This window comes from Schistocerca americana, chromosome 1 (assembly GCF_021461395.2).
Source record: "Schistocerca americana isolate TAMUIC-IGC-003095 chromosome 1, iqSchAmer2.1, whole genome shotgun sequence".
In the NCBI taxonomy this organism is placed as follows: Eukaryota; Metazoa; Arthropoda; class Insecta; order Orthoptera; family Acrididae; genus Schistocerca; species Schistocerca americana.
The window spans coordinates 898,001,793-898,020,104 of record NC_060119.1 but is presented as its reverse complement, the minus strand read 5'-3'; the positions used below and the strand labels follow the sequence as shown (position 1 = coordinate 898,020,104).

The 18,312-nt window shown below is 39.5% G+C and overlaps 1 protein-coding gene across 2 annotated transcripts in view; it reads left to right on the top strand.

The window, feature by feature from the left end:
* Positions 1-18,312, top strand: part of LOC124614786 (nucleoside diphosphate kinase 7) — a 105,718-nt gene that overhangs the window by 75,178 nt on the left and 12,228 nt on the right. For both annotated transcript variants that reach the window (XM_047142972.1, XM_047142973.1), the window contains 2 exons: positions 9,727-9,847; positions 17,343-17,476. In XM_047142972.1, the coding sequence (XP_046998928.1) occupies positions 9,727-9,847; positions 17,343-17,476 (255 nt within the window). The remainder of the gene's footprint in view (positions 1-9,726; positions 9,848-17,342; positions 17,477-18,312) is intronic.

The following is an 18,312-nucleotide window of genomic DNA, read 5'->3' as shown; positions in this document are numbered from 1 at the left end:
ATTAGGTACATCACACTGAACAGAAAAATGACTCATGTATCATGAAATGGGATAATGTTGAGCCAAGGATTGGGTCATCGTGTTGAGTAATTCTCCGTCTGCAAAAGAAAGAAAGCATTTAGTGATAGAATATGAGTACAAAAGACTGGTAAGTTGTATAGTGAACTGTCAATGTATTGATGTCTGATGTTGTGCACAGTATTTTTATTCATTTTCATTTAGATATTGGTGGCTCAGGCAGTACTTTCATCGGACACTAGTAGCTCTGGGTGATGGGTCTTGGGCAATTGAACGTACAGGCAAAGCATCAGTGGCTGTGGAAGGTCCAGTCTGAACAGTGAGTTGTTGCTGTTCTTCAACTTAAAAAAAAGAGTAATGTTGTGATAGAGAAAAATTGATTACCAAAGATGCATAATGCTGCATTATATTCTGTGAATAATACTTTGTGTCACTTCAGCTCCTTCAGAAGTAGTACTGCAAGGGGCTTGTCCAGATCAAATTTGGTTTCTACATCAAAATTGTCACGACCCTTCACATTTCTTGCACAGTTTCATGCAGAAGAGTTGTGCTCACCTGCATCCACACTGATGTTGACAACCTGTTGCATTTGCAAGATATAAGCTTGGAAGAAGGCTCTCGGGAGATGGGAATTTCAGTAAGGTAATGGGAGCCAACCCATTTTTGTCAACTACTGCACCCATTGCTCTCAACCCAAGTAGATTCTAATCCAGTGCTCCACCTGATGGAAAAATCTGAAGGTGTGTGTCATTGAGCTGCAGCTTCAGTAGGAGGTGTGGAAGTTGTGTTTGTCTTGTCGGCTGATGTCGCACACTTCTTATACCTCAGCTTGTTGAGTGTTGCTTTTGGGTGGTTTCCACAATAAAGGTCAGTCAGTAATTTCTCACTGGCAGCCATTATTTCTTTTGCATGGACCAAAAGATCAGTGAATTTAGTAATGTATGATTTGAGATCTGGATTTTTGGAGAGGGTCTTAAGAAATTGAACCTTGCCTTGGTTGAATAATGCTGTCACAAAGTCACAACAGTCATTATGGTTGGCAACATTCTTCTCTGCTGCATTTCCTGGATGGAAGAGGGGCCGAGGGACTATACTTGTCCCTGATGAGACGAAATATACATTGGAATGGAGTTTGGAGACCTATTATTACGACCAGATGGTCAACATCTTCCCCCACATCTGCAACATACTTGTGATCTGAAGCTAGAGATTCTGCCGTCCACATAAAAAAATGCATCTGTATCACCAGCTGCCTTCTTGGCGGTAATTCCACTTTCATTACATTTTGTCATTATCTTTTTTTTCACATGTGATAGAAATTTATTGCTAAAACTGTTGGTGTGTCGCTGCTGCTAAATTGTGGCTCCAGGGACTGCTTTTTGGTCAACCACCTCAAGCGCTCCATAGATTTGGTAGTCTCCTCTGCATCCAGGTATCCACTGAACACAGCTATTGCATTTTCATTGTATTTACCTTGTACAAAATAGGTATATGAGTTGCATATTTGTTCAAAGCTATGCCCTCTGGACCATACAAATCAGTGCAACAAAAACCCCTCTTCAGTACATATACTGTACTACTTGGATCCAGATTAGTGGTTGTGGTAGTTAAAAAAACTGGATTAGCTCTCATTACCTCACTGAAACCTGTGGCTCCCAAGAGCATTTTTCAGTTTATATCTTGCAAATGCATGACAGATTATCAATGTCGGTGTGGGAGCAGGCAAGCAGAACATTTTTGCATGAAACTGTGCCAGCAGTTGTGCTCCAACAATGATGACAGTTTTGATATAGGAGACAAAGATGACATGAACAAGCCCCTTGCAGTACCACTTCTGAAGCAGCTGAATCACCACAAATATTCACAGAATATCTTGCAGAATTGTGCATCCTTACTATTTGGTTTTTCTCTATTATAATATTAATCATTCAATTGTTGTTGTTGTTGTGGTTTTCAGTCCAGAGACTGGTTTGATGCAGCTCTCCATGCTACCCTGTCCTGTGCAAGCTTCTTCATTTCCCAGAACCTACTACAACCTACATCCTTCTGAATCTGCTTAGTGTATTCATCTCATGGTCTCCCTCTATGATTTTTACCCTCTACACTACTCTCCAATACTAAATTGGTGATCCCTTGATGCCTCAGAACATGTCCTACCAACCGATCCCTTCTTCTAGTCAAGTTTTGCCACAAATTCCTCTTCTCCCCAATTCTATTCAGTACCTCCTTATTAGTTATGTGATCTATCCATCTAATCTTCACCATTCTTCCGTAGCATCACATTTTGAAAGCTTCTATTCTCTTCTTGTCTAAACTATTTATCATCCTTGTTTCACCTCCACACATGACTACACTCTATACAAATACTTTTAGAAAAGACTTCCTAACACTTAAGTCTATACTCGATGTAAACAAATTTCTCTTCTTCAAAAACACTTTCCTTGCCATTGCCAGTCTACATTTTATATCCTCTCTACCCTGACCATCCTCAATTATTTTGCTCCCCAAATTGCAGAAAACTCATCTACTACTTTAAGTGTCTCATTTCCTAATCTAGTTCCCTCAGCATCACCTGATTTAATTTAACTACATTCCATTATCCTTGTTTTGCTTTCGTTGATATTCATCTTATATCCTCCATTCAAGACACAAGACACTGTCCACTCCATTCAAATCCTTTTCCATGTCCTTTGCTGTCTCTGACAGGATTACAATGTTGTCAGCAAACTTCAAAGTTTTTATTTCTTCTCCATGGGTTTTAACGCCTACTCCACATTTTTCTTTTGTTTCCTTTACTGCTTGCTCAATGTAAAGATAGATTGAACAACATGGGATATAGGCTACAACCCTATCTCACTTCCTTGTCAATCACTGCTTCTCTTTCGTGTCCCTCGACTCTTAAAACTGCCATGTGGTTTCTGTAAAAATTGTAAATAACCTTTTGCTCCCTGTATTTTACCGTGCCACTTTCAGAATTTGAAAAAGAGTATTCCAGACAACATTGTCAAGAGCTTTCTCTAAGTCTACATATGCTAGAAAAGTAGGTTTGCTTTTCTTTAACCTATCTTGTAAGATAAGTCATAGGGTCAGTAGTGCTTTGTGCATTCCAACATTTCTATGAAATCCAAACTAATCTTCCCTGAGGTCATCTTCTACCAGCTTTTCCATTCATCTGTAAAGAATTCGTTTTAGCATTTTGCAACCATAACTTATTAAACTGATAGTTTGGTAATTTTCACACCTGTCAACACCTGCTTTCTTTGGGATTGGAATTATTATATTCTTCTTTAAGTCTGAGGGTATTTCACCTGTATCATACATCTTGCTCACTAGATGGAAGAATTGTTGCGACTTAGGTCTTTCATTGCTCTGTCAAATTCTTCACGCAGTGTTGTATCTCCCATTTTATCTTCATCTACATCCTCTTCCATTTGCATAATATTGCCTTCAAGTACATTGCCCTTGTATTGACTCTATATACTCCTTCCATCTTACTGCTTTCCCTTCTTTGCTTAGGACTAGTTTTCCATCTGAGCTCTTGATATTCATACAAGTGGTTCTATTTTCTCCAAAGGTTTCTTTAATTTTTAGTTTTCCTGTAGGCAGTATCGCTCTTACCCCTAGTGATATATGCCTCTACATCCTTACATTTATCCTCTAGCCATCCCTGCTTAGCCATTTTGCACTTCCTGTTGTTCTCATTTTTAAGACGTTTGTATTCCTTTTTTCCTGCTTTATTTATTGCATTTTGTATTTTCTCCTTTCATCAATTAAATTCAATATCTCTTCTATTAACCATCGATTTCTACTAGCCCTCATCTTTTTACCTACTTGATCCTCTGCTGCCTTCACTATTTCATCTCTCAAAGCTACTTGTTCTTCTTCTACTGTATCTCTTTTCCCTGTTCTTGTCAATCGTTCCATAATGCTGTTCTGAAACTCTCTACAGCCTCTGCTTCTTTCAGTTTAGCTATGTCCCATCTCCTTAAATTCCTATCTTTTTTGCAGTTTCTTCAGTTTTAGCCTACAGAGTTCATGACCAATAAATTCTGGTCAGAGTCCACATCTGTCACTGGAAATGCCTTAAAAATTTAAAACCTGGTTACTAAATTTCTGTCTTTACCATTATATAATCTATCTGAAACCTTCCAATCTCTTCAGGCCTCTTCAACGTATATAACCTTTTTTCATGATTCTTAAACCAAGTTATTCTGTGTGCAAAATCAACTAGGCGGATTCCTCTTTCATTCCTTACCCCATTCCATCTCTTCCTTTTTCCTACTATCGAATTCCAGTATTCCATGACTATTAAATTTTTGTTTCCCTTAACTATCTGAATAATTTCTTTTATCACATCACACATTTTTTTTCAATCTCTTCATCATCTTGCGAAGCTAGTTGGCATATAAACTTGTACTACTGTGGTAGTTGTGAGCTTTTTGTCTATCTTGGCTACAATAATGCATTCACTATGCTGTCTGTAATAGCTTTCGTATTTTTTATTTATTACTATACCTACTCCTTCATTACCTTTATTTGATTTTATTCTGAAACATATTCAATTATATTTTCCTGGTCAGTTTTCATAGATATATCAGTCTGGGTCCCCAAACATTTGAGCTTGTCTTGCGACACTTGGTAGAATCGATATAACATTGTATCTGATTGTAATCATGACTGGCACACTTACCCAGTCTCTAGTTTCTGGTGAAATAAGCCAAAATACAGTATTGAAACACTTTTCAGGTGGCATATCAACTTTCGAGAAAGCTAAGGCATCAACAACTTGAACTGTAGAGAGTTTATGCACAAAACACCGATCGAAAACCAAAGATATACAATAGAAAATGTAAGAGGATTGCGTGTCTTCTAACAGGGCTAACAACTTATAAGCTGTATGTATTTTCATTGAACAGAAGACTAATGACAATATTTGATGTGTGAAAGCAGCAGAAAAAATGGGTGTGGCTGGAAGGGAGATTTCTAAATTGGTTTTTGAAATACTTCCCAGTAGTCAGTAAAATACTTTTAACTATCACTGTGCTTAATGTCTTGCTTGTTCCAATGAGTAAGGTAACTGCATACGTTGAAGTAGTAGTATGTTCTTTGGTCTTAAAGTCACAATTTTCACTCCATGTTAGATTGGGCAAATGTGAATTGGTCACCAACTGGTTGTCCTTCTGGTTCCTTGAAACCAGAAACATTTACAAAATTGTGGGTATAAATATTGGTACTGCTTGCAGCATAGTGTATCTGCCTCCCAGAATCCAGCAGCACAAGAATGAGGCTGTTTCGTGGGGACACATGGACCAACTACCAAAATGAAGAGTTGGTCAGCTTACCATGAGTAAAACAGTAAGAATCCGTAAGGTGACGAATGTCAAGAAAATCGGCATGAGACCTGGAGAAAATCATCTATATTTTATTTACAGGGGTATTACAAATGATTGAAGCGATTTCATAAATTCACTGTAGCTCCATTCATTGACATATGGTCACGACACACTACAGATACGTAGAAAAACTCATAAAGTTTTGTTCGGCTGAAGCCGCACTTCAGGTTTCTGCCGCCAGAGCGCTCGAGAGCACAGTGAGACAAAATGGCGACAGCAGCCGAGAAAGCGTTTGTCGTACTTGAAATGCACTCACATCAGTCAGTCATAACAGTGCAACGACACTTCAGGACGAAGTTCAACAAAGATCCACCAACTGCTAACTTCGTTCGGCGATGGTATGCGCAGTTTAAAGCTTCTGGATGCCTCTGTAAGGAGAAATCAACGGGTCGGCCTGCAGTGAGCGAAGAAACGGTTGAACGTGTGCGGGCAAGTTTCACGCGTAGCCCGCGGAAGTCGACGAATACAGCAAGTAGGGAGCTAAACGTACCACAGCCGATGGTTTGGAAAATCTTACGGAAAAGGCTAAAGCAGAAGCCTTACCGTTTACAATTGCTACAAGCCCTGACACCCGTTGACAAAGTCAAATGCTTTGAATTTTCGGCGCGGTTGCGACAGCTCATGGAAGAGGATACGTTCAGTGCGAAACTTGTTTTCAGTGATGAAGCAACATTTTTTCTTAATGGCGAAGTGAACAGACACAATGTGCGAATATGGGCGGTAGAGAATCCTCCTGCATTCGTGCAGCAAATTTGCAGTTCACCAAAAGTTAACGTGTTTTGTGCAATCTCACGGTTTAAAGTTTACGGCCCCTTTTTCTTCTGCAAAAAAAAACGTTACAGGACACGTGTATCTGGACATGCTGGAAAATTGGCTCATGCCACAACTGGAGACCGACAGCGCCGATTTCATATTTCAACAGGATGGTGCTCCAACGCACTTCCATCATGATGTTCAGCATTTCTTAAACAGGAGATTGGAAAACCGATGGATCGGTCGTGGTGGAGATCATGATCAGAAATTCATGCCAAGGCCTCCACGCTCTCTAGACTTAACCCCATGCGATTTCTTTCTGTGGGGTTATGTGAAAGATTCAGTGTTTAAACCTCCTCTACCAAGAAACGTGCCAGAACTGTGAGCTCGCATCAACGATGCTTTTGAACTCATTGATGGGGACATGCTGTGCCGAGTGTGGGAGGAACTTGATTATCGGCTTGATGTCTGCCGAATCACTAAAGGGGCACATATCGAACATTTGTGAATGCCTAAAAAAACTTTTTGAGTTTTTGTATGTGTGTGCAAAGCATTGTGAAAATATCTCAACTAATAAAGTTATTGTAGAGCTGTGAAATCGCTTCAATCATTTGTAATAACCCTGTAGCTATTTGGGATAGTTTAGAATTCCGGGATCATTATGAGTTCAGTGAAAACTCATTGTGAAAACTCATGTTATCTGTGAATCTGAATCAAACGAAATAGAGTTTATTAGAAAATAGGAATTAAGAGCTTGTCTTTCAAACGCTGCCATTTATCACAGTGATGAAGAAAGAGGTGTAAGTCTTGGTATCATAAGTGCTCAGCAATGCACAGTCGTTGTATTTGAGTGATATATGGGTATAGATATTTACAGTTGACATTGAAAGGAGAGAATAAAATTTACTGGGTGGGGGGTCTATATCTCAAACAGTCATGGAAGTTTCAGTTATCTTGGATGTAGAATGAGCTTTGTGAAAACTGTTTTTAGATGTTGTTACACTTGTTTTTTAGTGGGTAATTCAAAAACTCAAAGCCAAAAGTGACAGGATCACTGGGATAATTAACCTTATGTATCTTTGACAGGAAGTGTAAGACATATGGTTCTGATCTATTGAGAAGGCTTGTAGATTTGGAATTTATGTGTAGAGAGGCAATCATTGCATTCAGAACTCCTTTTAGATTGACTAGAGGGTAATTATGTATTGCAGCAGGTTTTGTAGGAGACAGTTTCTAATATTTGGCTGAGATCCTCCTCCTCTACATATTTCATAGTCAAAGATGACAATTTAGAGTCCACATCACAGGTATTATTTGAGGAGATTAGATAATGTTTTTGTATTTTGTGTGACACTTTGCGCATCTGTGTTTATAACTTTCTGGGCAATATTGTGTGCTGTGACTTCAAAATTTTATGCCAAAACTGTGAAGAGTTTGTGAAGCTAAAGAAGATGGTTGTTGCGTAAATTTCGTATTGAGATGCTATTGAAAGTTAACACTTTGGATCTTGATCTGCAGAACCTTTACGGGAAAACTTTGTTTTTACCATATTTTCGGCTATAGTAGCTCTTAGGTACTTTATATTATGATAATAAAATTTATGTTGATGAACAGTTTAGAATTTGTAACTATAGGTATGTAAGTACTTCTGTAAAGCAGTTTTTTGTAAGAAGAGGAAAATTGGGTCAAGTGTAGATGCATGTAAGTTTTCAGAAAGCAATGACATTATTTTGTGCAAAATTGTTAATAGTGAAGTGCAAAGCTTGTATGAAGTACAGTAACCATATTTGAGAAACTATTATAAAACAATTTTCTGCTTTGTACACTAAATTTTGAAACACCTTAATTTAGGTAATGTGCTTTTGTGACTCAGCTTTTTATGTCTTTGAGTCACGTTTGTTATTCTGTTTCTTGTGTCTGTAAGATGACACAGCTCATTTCTGAGAGAGCAAATCTTACTTCTTTTTATAAAGTGCACATAGGATAAGGATATTTGTCTTCATAACTTACTCACACTCTGTTAGGCGTACAGATTCTTCATAGTTTTGTGAAATAATTTTTTTGGTCTAAGAGTAGGGTAGGTTACCATTTCTTCATAGTTCCACCCAAAAATGTGAGTTTCATTGTTGTTATAATGTTGATGTTTAAGCCTACAAATGTTCAAGCTTATAGTAATGGCCTTCAAAGTTAATTGTGGTACTGATACAAAATCATGAACTGTGTGACTTTTTCTGATTCCTGGAAATTCTATTGTATTATGTCATATAAATTTTTGTAGTATTTTATATTAAAGTGCTGTTGGAAAGTGTAGTACACTGAGGTGACAAAAGTCATGGGATACCTCCTAATATCGTGTCGGACCTCCTTTTGTCTAGTCTAGTGCAGCAGCTCAACATGGCATGTCATTGGAAGTCCACTGCAGAAATATTGGGCCATAGTGCCATTATAGCTGTCCATAATTGCAAAAGTCTTGCCAGTGCCTGACTTTGTGCACAGACTAACCTCTCAGTTATGCCCCATAAATGATTGATGTGATTCATGTCAGGTGATCTGAGTGGCCAAACCATTTGCTCAGATTGTCCAGAATGTTCTTCAGACTGATCACCAGCAATTGTGGCGTGGTGACATGGTGCATAGTCATCCATGAAAATTCCATCATTATTTGGGAACACGAGAGGCAGCACTTGGTCTCCAAGTAGCCAAACATAACCACTTCCAGTCAATGATCAGTTGAGTTGGACCAGTGGCCCCAATCTATTCCATGTAAACACAGCTTACGCCGTTATGGAGGCATCAACAGCTTGCACAGTGCCTTGTTGACAGTTAGGGTCCATGGCTCATGGGGTTTGTGCCACACTCAAACCCAACTATCAGCTCAAACCAACAGAAATTGGGGCTCATCTGACCAGGCCATGGTTTTCCAGCCATCTAGGGTCCAACCGATATGGTCACGAACCCAGGAGAGGCACTGGAGCGGATGTGCTATTAGCAAAGGCACTTGCGTGGTCATCTGCTGACATATCCCATTAATGCCCGATTTCACAACAATGTCTTAACAAATGCATTTGTCGCACATCCCACATTGATTTCTGTGGTTATTTCATGGAGTGTTGCTTGTCTGTTAGCACTGTTAACTTTACGGAAACGCCACTGCTCTCGGTCAATAAGTGAAGGCCATCGGCCGCCGAGTCTGTGGTGAGAAGTAATGCCTGAAATTTGGTATTCTTGGCACCCTCTTGACACTGTGGATCTCAGAATATTGAATTTCCTAATGATTTCCGAAATGGAATGTCCCATGCGTCTAGCTCCAACTACCATTCCGTGTTCAAAATCTGTTAATTCCTGTCATACAGCCATAATCACTTCGGAAACCTTTCCACATGAATCACCTGAGTACAAATGGCAGCTCTTCCAGTGCACTTCTCTTTTTCATGTACGCAATACCACTGTCACCTGTATATATGCATATTGCAACCGCATGACTTCTGTCACCTCAGCGTATATTGTGGTCCTACAATTATTACAATCTGTTTTTGACATGTAGTTTTATTTCATACTCTAGGAGCTTTCCATCTTCTTCCCTGCGTCCAGTCGTGATCTTGATGGAAAGATGACTCCAAAGACGACAGCAACATTCAAGAATTGTACATGCTGTGTAATAAAGCCTCATGCAGTTCAGGAAGGTGTGATTTGATAGTTATTTTACAGGGAAACATTTTGTACATTTGCCACAGTTTTGGTAACACAAATGACATTTTCATTACCATGTACAAGGTGTACAACTTTGCTTCCACTGGTTTTTCCCCAACATTTGAGGCTTTAATGAAACAAATTAATTACACATGTATCATTCAAAGTATTTTCCATTGTTGGCCACTACTTTCTCCCATCTTTTGGGCAGTGTCAAATCTTGCGTTGAAAAAATTGTTCATCTTTTGAAGCGACCCACGAATTGATCCAATTTGCGACTTCTTCATGAGATTGGAAGTGTTGGTCAGCCAGGCCATGTGCCATTGATCTAAACAGGTGATAGTGAGAGGGAGCAATGTCTGGAGAATACGGCGAGTGGGATAGGACTTCCCATTGTAATGTTTCCAAGTATGTTTTGACCTCTTTTGCAATGTGAGTCGAGTGTCGTTGTGCTGCAAAATCAGTTTGTCGTGCCTCTTGCTGTATTGTGGCCATTTGTCTTGTAATGCTCTGCTCAAACGCATTAATTGTGTTCGATAACGGGCACCTGTGATTCTTTCATTTGGTTTTAACAGCTCATAGTACACGACACCGAGCTGGTCCCACCAAATGCAGAGCATTATCTTGGAGCCGTGAATATTCAGTTTGGCTGTCAACGTGGAAGCATGGCTGGGATATCCCCACGATTATTTGCTTTTAGGGTTACCTCTGAAGCAACGGTTCACAGACACGTAAATGCCATTCAATGTCTCTTGGTTTCAGCTCACACGGGACCCAAGTTCTTTCTTTCTGAATGATGCCCATAGCTTTGAGACATTTTGAAATGGCTTGCTGTGTCACTCCCACTAATCATGCCAATTCTTCTTGAGTTTGACGCGAGTATTCACTCAGTGATGTCTCCAATTCTGCATCTTCGAAAACATTCTCTCTTCCACCACTATACTGGTCTGTGACATTAAAATCACCATTCTTAAAGTGTTGAAACCACTCAAAACATGTTCTTTCACTAGTAGTGTCCTTACTGTACGTATTTGAGAGCATTTGATGAGACTCAGCTGCTGTTTTCTTCATATTGAAACAAATGATGAGAATTAGGCTCGTAAACTGACATTTTCAATCAAGAACAACTTTATGATGCAGACACAAATCGACTAATGTTTGAACAAGGCTATGCTGACTGTCTGACATCTGCGATCTGTTCCTTCGATCGCGACTTACCGTTGTCGCCACGTATCGGCAAATGGCGGAAGCAAAGTTCTGCACCTTGTAGTAATCAGATGCCAGACAGCAAGGTCCTAGTATTAGTACTTTGCCATTGCATATCTCTAATCTGTTATGAAGTGTCACGTGTACATCTGTCTCCTGTAAATGGCTGTGGTGTTTGCCTGTGTTGTAGTGTATGATTATTTGTGTTGTCATATTAACTAACTAACTAACTAACACAGGAAGACATTTTATCTTTGTGTGTGTGCAAAATTTGTTGCAGTATGATTGAATATGACTTGATAGTCATACTCTGTAAACCTTTTCCTTGTGATAACCTATAATTTTCTGACTGTAAATTTATTTGATCGCATCAAACTTCTCATATGCATGAGACCTGTAATACACAACGGACTAATAATCAGTTTGCTTTTGTTGAAGGCTGATCTAATTACTCTGTGAATTTTGCTGTTGTTGTGTTGCATTTAATTATACAAGAATGATCTGTGCAGTAACAAACATTACAGTAAGCACATTTCTAAGTGAATGACAATTGTCAAACATTATATAGCACTATAGAAAATAACACAGCACACATGTTGCATATTACAGCATCTGTTGCGTTTGTGTGTGTGTGTGTGTGTGTGTGTGTGTTTTCTATTTCCAGAGAAGGACTATGTCCAAAAACTTAAATATTTAGCAGTCTCTTCATGGTGCCTATCAGCAACTCAATGCCTTCCCAATGCGGTGTGTAGCAATCGACCTTTTCTTAATAACAAATGTTGATCGTGTTAGGACAGCAACCAGCCACAAATTTACTTTGAGTTCCTTTATTCAGAGGAAACCGTTACCGGTTTCGAATCGTTGCGATTCATCATCAGACGGTTTACACGCTTTCTTTCTACATTTGGTGTGTTTTTTACAGATTAATTGTTTTAAAATATAAATAAAACACAATTACAAACACGCCACACACAGATGGTTGCGTTGCAGATTTTCGTTGCATGTGACTTACGTGAAACGTCTGTTTCGAGTGATTGTTTCTATAACGTTCATCCAATCGATGTAAATGCATTCCCACTGCATCCTCGTTGTTGCACACGTAATAGTTCTCACTGTACACTTTAGATTTGTCGCTGAGTTCATTCCAACCACACACCACATGTTTTGGTACATACAAAGAGCTTACAAACATATGGGTGTCACAGATGCTATGATATATCGTAACATTTGACGATGATGTCCTATGTTTGGAAAGGATCATATATTCTTTTACAAAGCTGTAATGTCTTTTACATTAGTGCAGAGAGATTGAATTTTTTTTTTTTGTTATTGCTGATTTAATTATAAAGTTTTTATATATATGTAGACCTGTATAGGTAAAATAGTACATTATTTTATTACATTTGGCAGCATGAGAATTATAGTAACATATAAATTTTCTACTTGATCTGCAGATAGGTGTATTAATATTATTTGCTTTGGAGGCTGGAAAGTAATTTTTGGAAATTTTTCAGGAAAGGGGCGTTAGCCAACTCTGTTTGTTCGTTAAGGATATAGTCTGGGGTGCTGTTTTTGTGTGTGTGTATTTCTAATTCTTCTAATATATTCATAGTGGCCCCTTTTTCTGTTAGATGTAAAATCTTTAAGTTGTCCTCAATGTTACCCATTGAATGGTTTTCTTCAGCAATATGGGCTGCAAATGCTGATTTGTTCAAGTTACCAAGTCTTAGGGCATCAATATGTTCTTTATATCTAATTTCAAAACTTCTGCCTGTCTGTCCAATGTAGAATTTTGGGCATGTATCACACTTGAGTTTGTATATTCCTGATTTACGGTAGGGACTCTTGGAGGTGTTTACATCATGTATCACTTTTTGTTGTAATTTATTTTTTGTGGAAAAGCTGATTCTGATATTTTTCTTCTTTTTAAATAAGTTAGCTATTTGGTATGAATGTGGGCCTATGTATGGAAGAGTAGCATATTTAGGTTTGGCTTCAGTGGCACACTGATTTGGCTTGAAGTGACTGCTGTGAAGTGGATCTGTGGGTTTTGTCTGCATTTTGTTGTGGAGTTTTTCTATTATTGTGGGTTTATATTCATTATTATGAGCAACTGTTTTAATTATATTGATTTCATTTTGTTGGTCTGTGTCACTCATTGGTACTTTTTTAATTCGGTGTAGCATCGTTCTGAAATATGCCATTTTTTGTTGGCGGGGGTGGCAAGATGAGTTGCTAATACTGACATCTGTGGTGGTAGGTTTTCTGTAAATACTGAATTGATGTTTATTGTTACTATTGCAAATTTTCAGGTCAAGAAAGTTGATGCTTTTATTAGTTTCATGTTCAACTGTGAATTTAATATTTTTGTGCATTTTGCTAAGATCTGCTGCTAATGTATCTATTTCATTGCTTGTACCATCAAAAAGCAGTATTGTATCATCAACATATCTTCTGTAGTATATTATTTTGTTTGAGATGTGCTGGTTGGCAGAAAAGAATTTTTGTTCTATATGGTTGATGTAAATGTCAGCCAATATCCCAGCTAAGCTACTTCCCATTGCATCATGTTGTTGTTACAGTTTGTTGTTGAAGCTAAAGTAATTATGGTCTAGAATAAGTGAAAGTATTTCTATGATAAGTCACATGCAACGAAAATCTGCAACGCAACCATCTGTGTGTGGCGTGTTTGTAATTGTGTTTTATTTATATTTTAGGACAATTAATCTGTAAAAAACACACCAAATGTAGAAAGAAAGCGTGTAAACCGTCTGATGATGAATCGCAACGATTCGAAACCGGTAACGGTTTCCTTTGAATAAAGGAACTCAAAGTAAATTTGTGGCTGGTTGCTGTCCTAACACGATCAACATTTGTCTTCAAAAACAGCCACGGTCTCCAACATGTCATCATATGACAAAATTACACTTTTCTTAATATTATTTATTTCACTCCGGACTTGCCGTTGTTAAAACTTCCTATAACTTATTTTACTGCTGTACACTTTGATATCAGACCAGACTTCTGGTCCTTCTCTAGAAATAGAAAACACACACACACACACACACACACACACACACACAGCGTCTGATGTGAGCAGCAATCTGGAGAGGCTTGTGTGTGTGTGTGTGTGTGTGTGGGGGTGGGGGGGGGGGTAAGGAGGTGGCATGGAGGGGGAGGAATAGCAGGATGGGGGGAAGATGTTGTCCTGCTTGTGAGAGAATGCAGGAATATGGTCAAGACAGGATAGAGCTGCTACGTTCAGAGTGGGGAGGTTGTGCTGCTGGGACGGATGAAGAGTGGGGGGTAGCAGAAAAGAGAGAGGGTGGAGGAGAGAAGGGGAAAAAACTAGTAGATGCATTGGTGAAAAGAAGGCATGTCTACTGTCTGCTTTTGGAGTGCGAGAAGGGAAGGGGATAGGTAGGTGGAGGACAGGGACTAGCAGTGGTTGAGGCTGGAGGGTTTACAGGAAAGGAGGACATGTTTTGGGGAGAGTTCTCACCTACACAGTTCAGAAAAGCTGGTGTTGGTAGGAAGAACTGGGATGGCACAGGCTGTGAAGCAGTCATTGAAATGCAGCACATCATGTTGGGCAGCATGTTCAGCAACTGCATGGTCCAGCTGTCTCTTGGCCACAGTTTGACAGAGGCCATTAATGAGGCCAGATAGTTTGTTTGTTGTGATTCCCATGTAGAAAGCAGCATAGTGGTTGCAGCTTAGCGTGTAGATCATGTAGGTGCTTTCACAGGTAGCCCTGCCTTTGATGGGCTAATAGGTAGTAGTGGTACATTACATGGGACAGGTCTTGCATCTTGGTCTATTGCAGGGATATGAGCTGTGAGGCAGCTTCAAATTTGGGGTTTCAAAGCACTCCTGTCCATTCTGTTGTACTCTCTTTGAACTTCCTTTGCTGGTAAATTACTGTACAACAATGCTGTTCCAGTGACAGCACAACAATAACACATTGCACACATTAAATATTTTATGTTGATGGTCCTTATTTATTAATGACTTATTCATTGTTTTCAGTTCTTCCAGCCGGGCTACTACAGTAGATAAATTGTACACTACTGGCCATTAACATTGCTACACCAAGAAGAAATGCTGATGATAAACAGATATTCATTGGACAAATATATTGTACTAGAACTGAAATGTGATTGCATTTTCACACAATTTGGGTGCATAGATTGTGAAAAATCAGTACCCAAAACAACCACCTCTGGCCGTAATAACGGCCTTGATACGCCTTGGCATTGAATCAAACAGAGCTCGGATGGCGTGTACAGGTACAGCTGCCTATGCAGCTTCAACACGATACCACAGTTCATAAAGAGTATTGACCAGACGTTTATAATTGGTGAGAGATCAGGAGAATGTGCCGGCCAGGACAGCAGTCGAACATTTTTTGTATCCAGAAAGGCCCGTATAGGACCTGCAACATGCCGTCGTGCATTATCCTGCTGAAATGTAGGGTTTCGCAGGGATTGAATGAAGGGTAGAGCCACAGGTCGTAACACATCTGAAATGTAACGTCCACTGTACAAAGTGCCGTCAATACGAACAAGAGGTGACCGAGATGTGTAACCAATGGCACCCCATACCATAACGCTGGGTGATCTGCCAGTATGGTGATGACGAATACACACTTCCAATGCGCATTCACATTGATGTCGCCAAACACGGATGCGACCATCATGATGCTGTAAACGGAATCTGGATTCATCCAAAAAGTGACGTTTTGCCATTCGTGCACTCAGGTTCGTCGTTGAGTACACCATCGCAGGCACTCCTGTCTGTGATGCAGCGTCAAGGGTAACCGCAGCCATGGTCTTCGAGGTGATAGTCCATGCTGCTGCAAACGTCGTCGAACTGTTCGTGCAGATGGTTGTTGTCTTGCAAATGTTCCCATCTGTTGACTCAGGGATCGAGACGTGGTTGCATGATCTGTTACAGCCATGCGGATAAGATGCCTGTCATCTCGACTCCTAGTGATACGAGGCCATTGGGATCCAGCACGGCGTTCCATATTACCCTCCTGAACTCACTGATTCCATATTCTGCTAACAGTCATTGGATCTCGACCAATGTGATCAGCAATGTCGCGATATGATAAACCGCAATTGCGATAGGCTACAATCCTACCTTTATCAAAGTCGGAAACGTGATGGTATGCATTTCTCCTCCTTACACGAGGCATCGCAACAACGTTTCACCAGTCAACGCCGGTCAACTGCTGTTTGTGTGTGAGAAATGGGTTGGAAACTTTCCTCATGTCAGCACGTTGTAGGTGTTGCCATCGGCGGCAACCTTGTGTGAATGCTCTGAAAAGCTAATCATTTGCATATCACAGCACCTTCTTCCTGTCGGTTAAATTTCGCGCCTGTAGCATGTCGTCTTCATGGTGTAGCAATTTTAATGGCCAGTAGTGGATATTCATATGAATAGACGGTAGAACTTGGCTGCAAATACTTATTTCAGAATTTTGTTTGACAAAACAATTTGGTGATTTTTAATCCTACATTTAGTCAATTTCATTGTATGGCATTCAATTCAGACTTATTGTTCAGAATTGTCTAAGTTTGAAGACTGTCACCATGACTTGACAGATGTCAAGCTGATTTACTTGGCAAATGAAAAGGTTTTTACTTAACTGTATACATTGTTGAGGGGTGCTTCATGACAGTTAATTAAAATTGTGTTTGAGCTGAGAAATGCACCTTCTGTCTCACTTGTATTTGATTTTTTATGCATGATGAATTTTAAAGCCTGTTGTTTCATCATAGGTGTTTGTCTCTGGAATTGTGTGATTAATGTCGTATACCTGAAAATGAAATCACAGACTTTGAAATACATTGACATAGTAAATGAAATATAAATGTAACCACGGGGAATTCATACTTTAAAACAATTTCAAAAGAATATTAAGTGACAATTGTTAGTTAAAGTTAGGAATGAAAATAAACAGACTTACTATAAAATTATAAGGTGACTGAATGGCAGGTCAGGAGGTGAAGTTCCAGTGTTGCTACTTATGTACACATGAAAGTACAAAAAATATCCTAGGTTTTGGAAACTATTAGTTTCTCCCAGAGGAGTTCTGAAAGCTAGGGCAGTCCTTATGCTTTCATGTGTGTGTGTATAGGCAGTACTGTAATTTCAGCTCCTGAACTCCTGAATGTAAGTACTGGCCAGTCATTCTGTTCATAACACTGAAAAATTTAGACTGTGAAATGTGCACCATTTTTAACACAGTGTTTTTTATGCATATTTATTTTGCAGGTTTACTGGGTGATATCATATATGAAATTCAAAAAAGTGGTTTCAGAATTACAGGAATGCAAATGTTTTATATGGACTATCCAAATGCTGAAGAATTTTATGAAGTATACAAAGGAGTTGTCCCTGAATGCACGGTATTGTTTAATAGTTTGAGAAAAGTTATTTACAGCTTTATGCTATATACCTTCTGCAATAGTAATACATTTGAATTAACTCTTTGTTTACATTGTACAGACATGTAGTTTATCAAGCAAATATCACTTGTGAACATAAACAGCAGAGCCAGAGTAGAAGCACTACACCAAAATAAGAATCTGTAATAAGCACAGTATTTGAGAAAAGATATGATTATTATAAAATGAACAATGGAAAGTCCAGGTTGGAATATCAGCAATATTAGGAAAAGTATAGATTGCTACTCACTGTACAGAGGACAGGTTGAGTTGCAGACAGCCACAATGAAAAGACTGTTACACACTGCGCTTTCAGCCAGTCTTCTTCAGAAAAGAAAGGAAAACACACACACACATTTTTTTAAGGAACCATACCTCATGTACATATGATCGCTATCTCTGGCACTTTGTTGTGTTGAACAAATGCAGCAGACTGGAGTGGGGCAGGGAAGGGGGAAGGATAGCAGAGTACAGTTAGGGGAAGAAGAATGATACTTGGCAGAGTGTCCAAGGTCTACAAGGCAGCAAGACAATGCTGCAAGGGTGGGTGTTGAGGGGCTGTGCAGGGGGGGGGGGGGGGAGGGGGGGGAGGAGGACAGGTAGCTAAAACGGAGAGGACCAAACAGGGGAAAAGAATGGTGGGTGCATTGGTGCATTGGCAGAGAGCAGTGCACTATGGGGGTGAAGATATGTGAAGTGGGAGGAGGTGACAGGGCAGGGGGCGGAAACTGTTGGTGGAGGGTGTGGGGACAGTAGGTTATTTTAGGTTTTGTGAGCAATGTGTTGCAAGGATCACT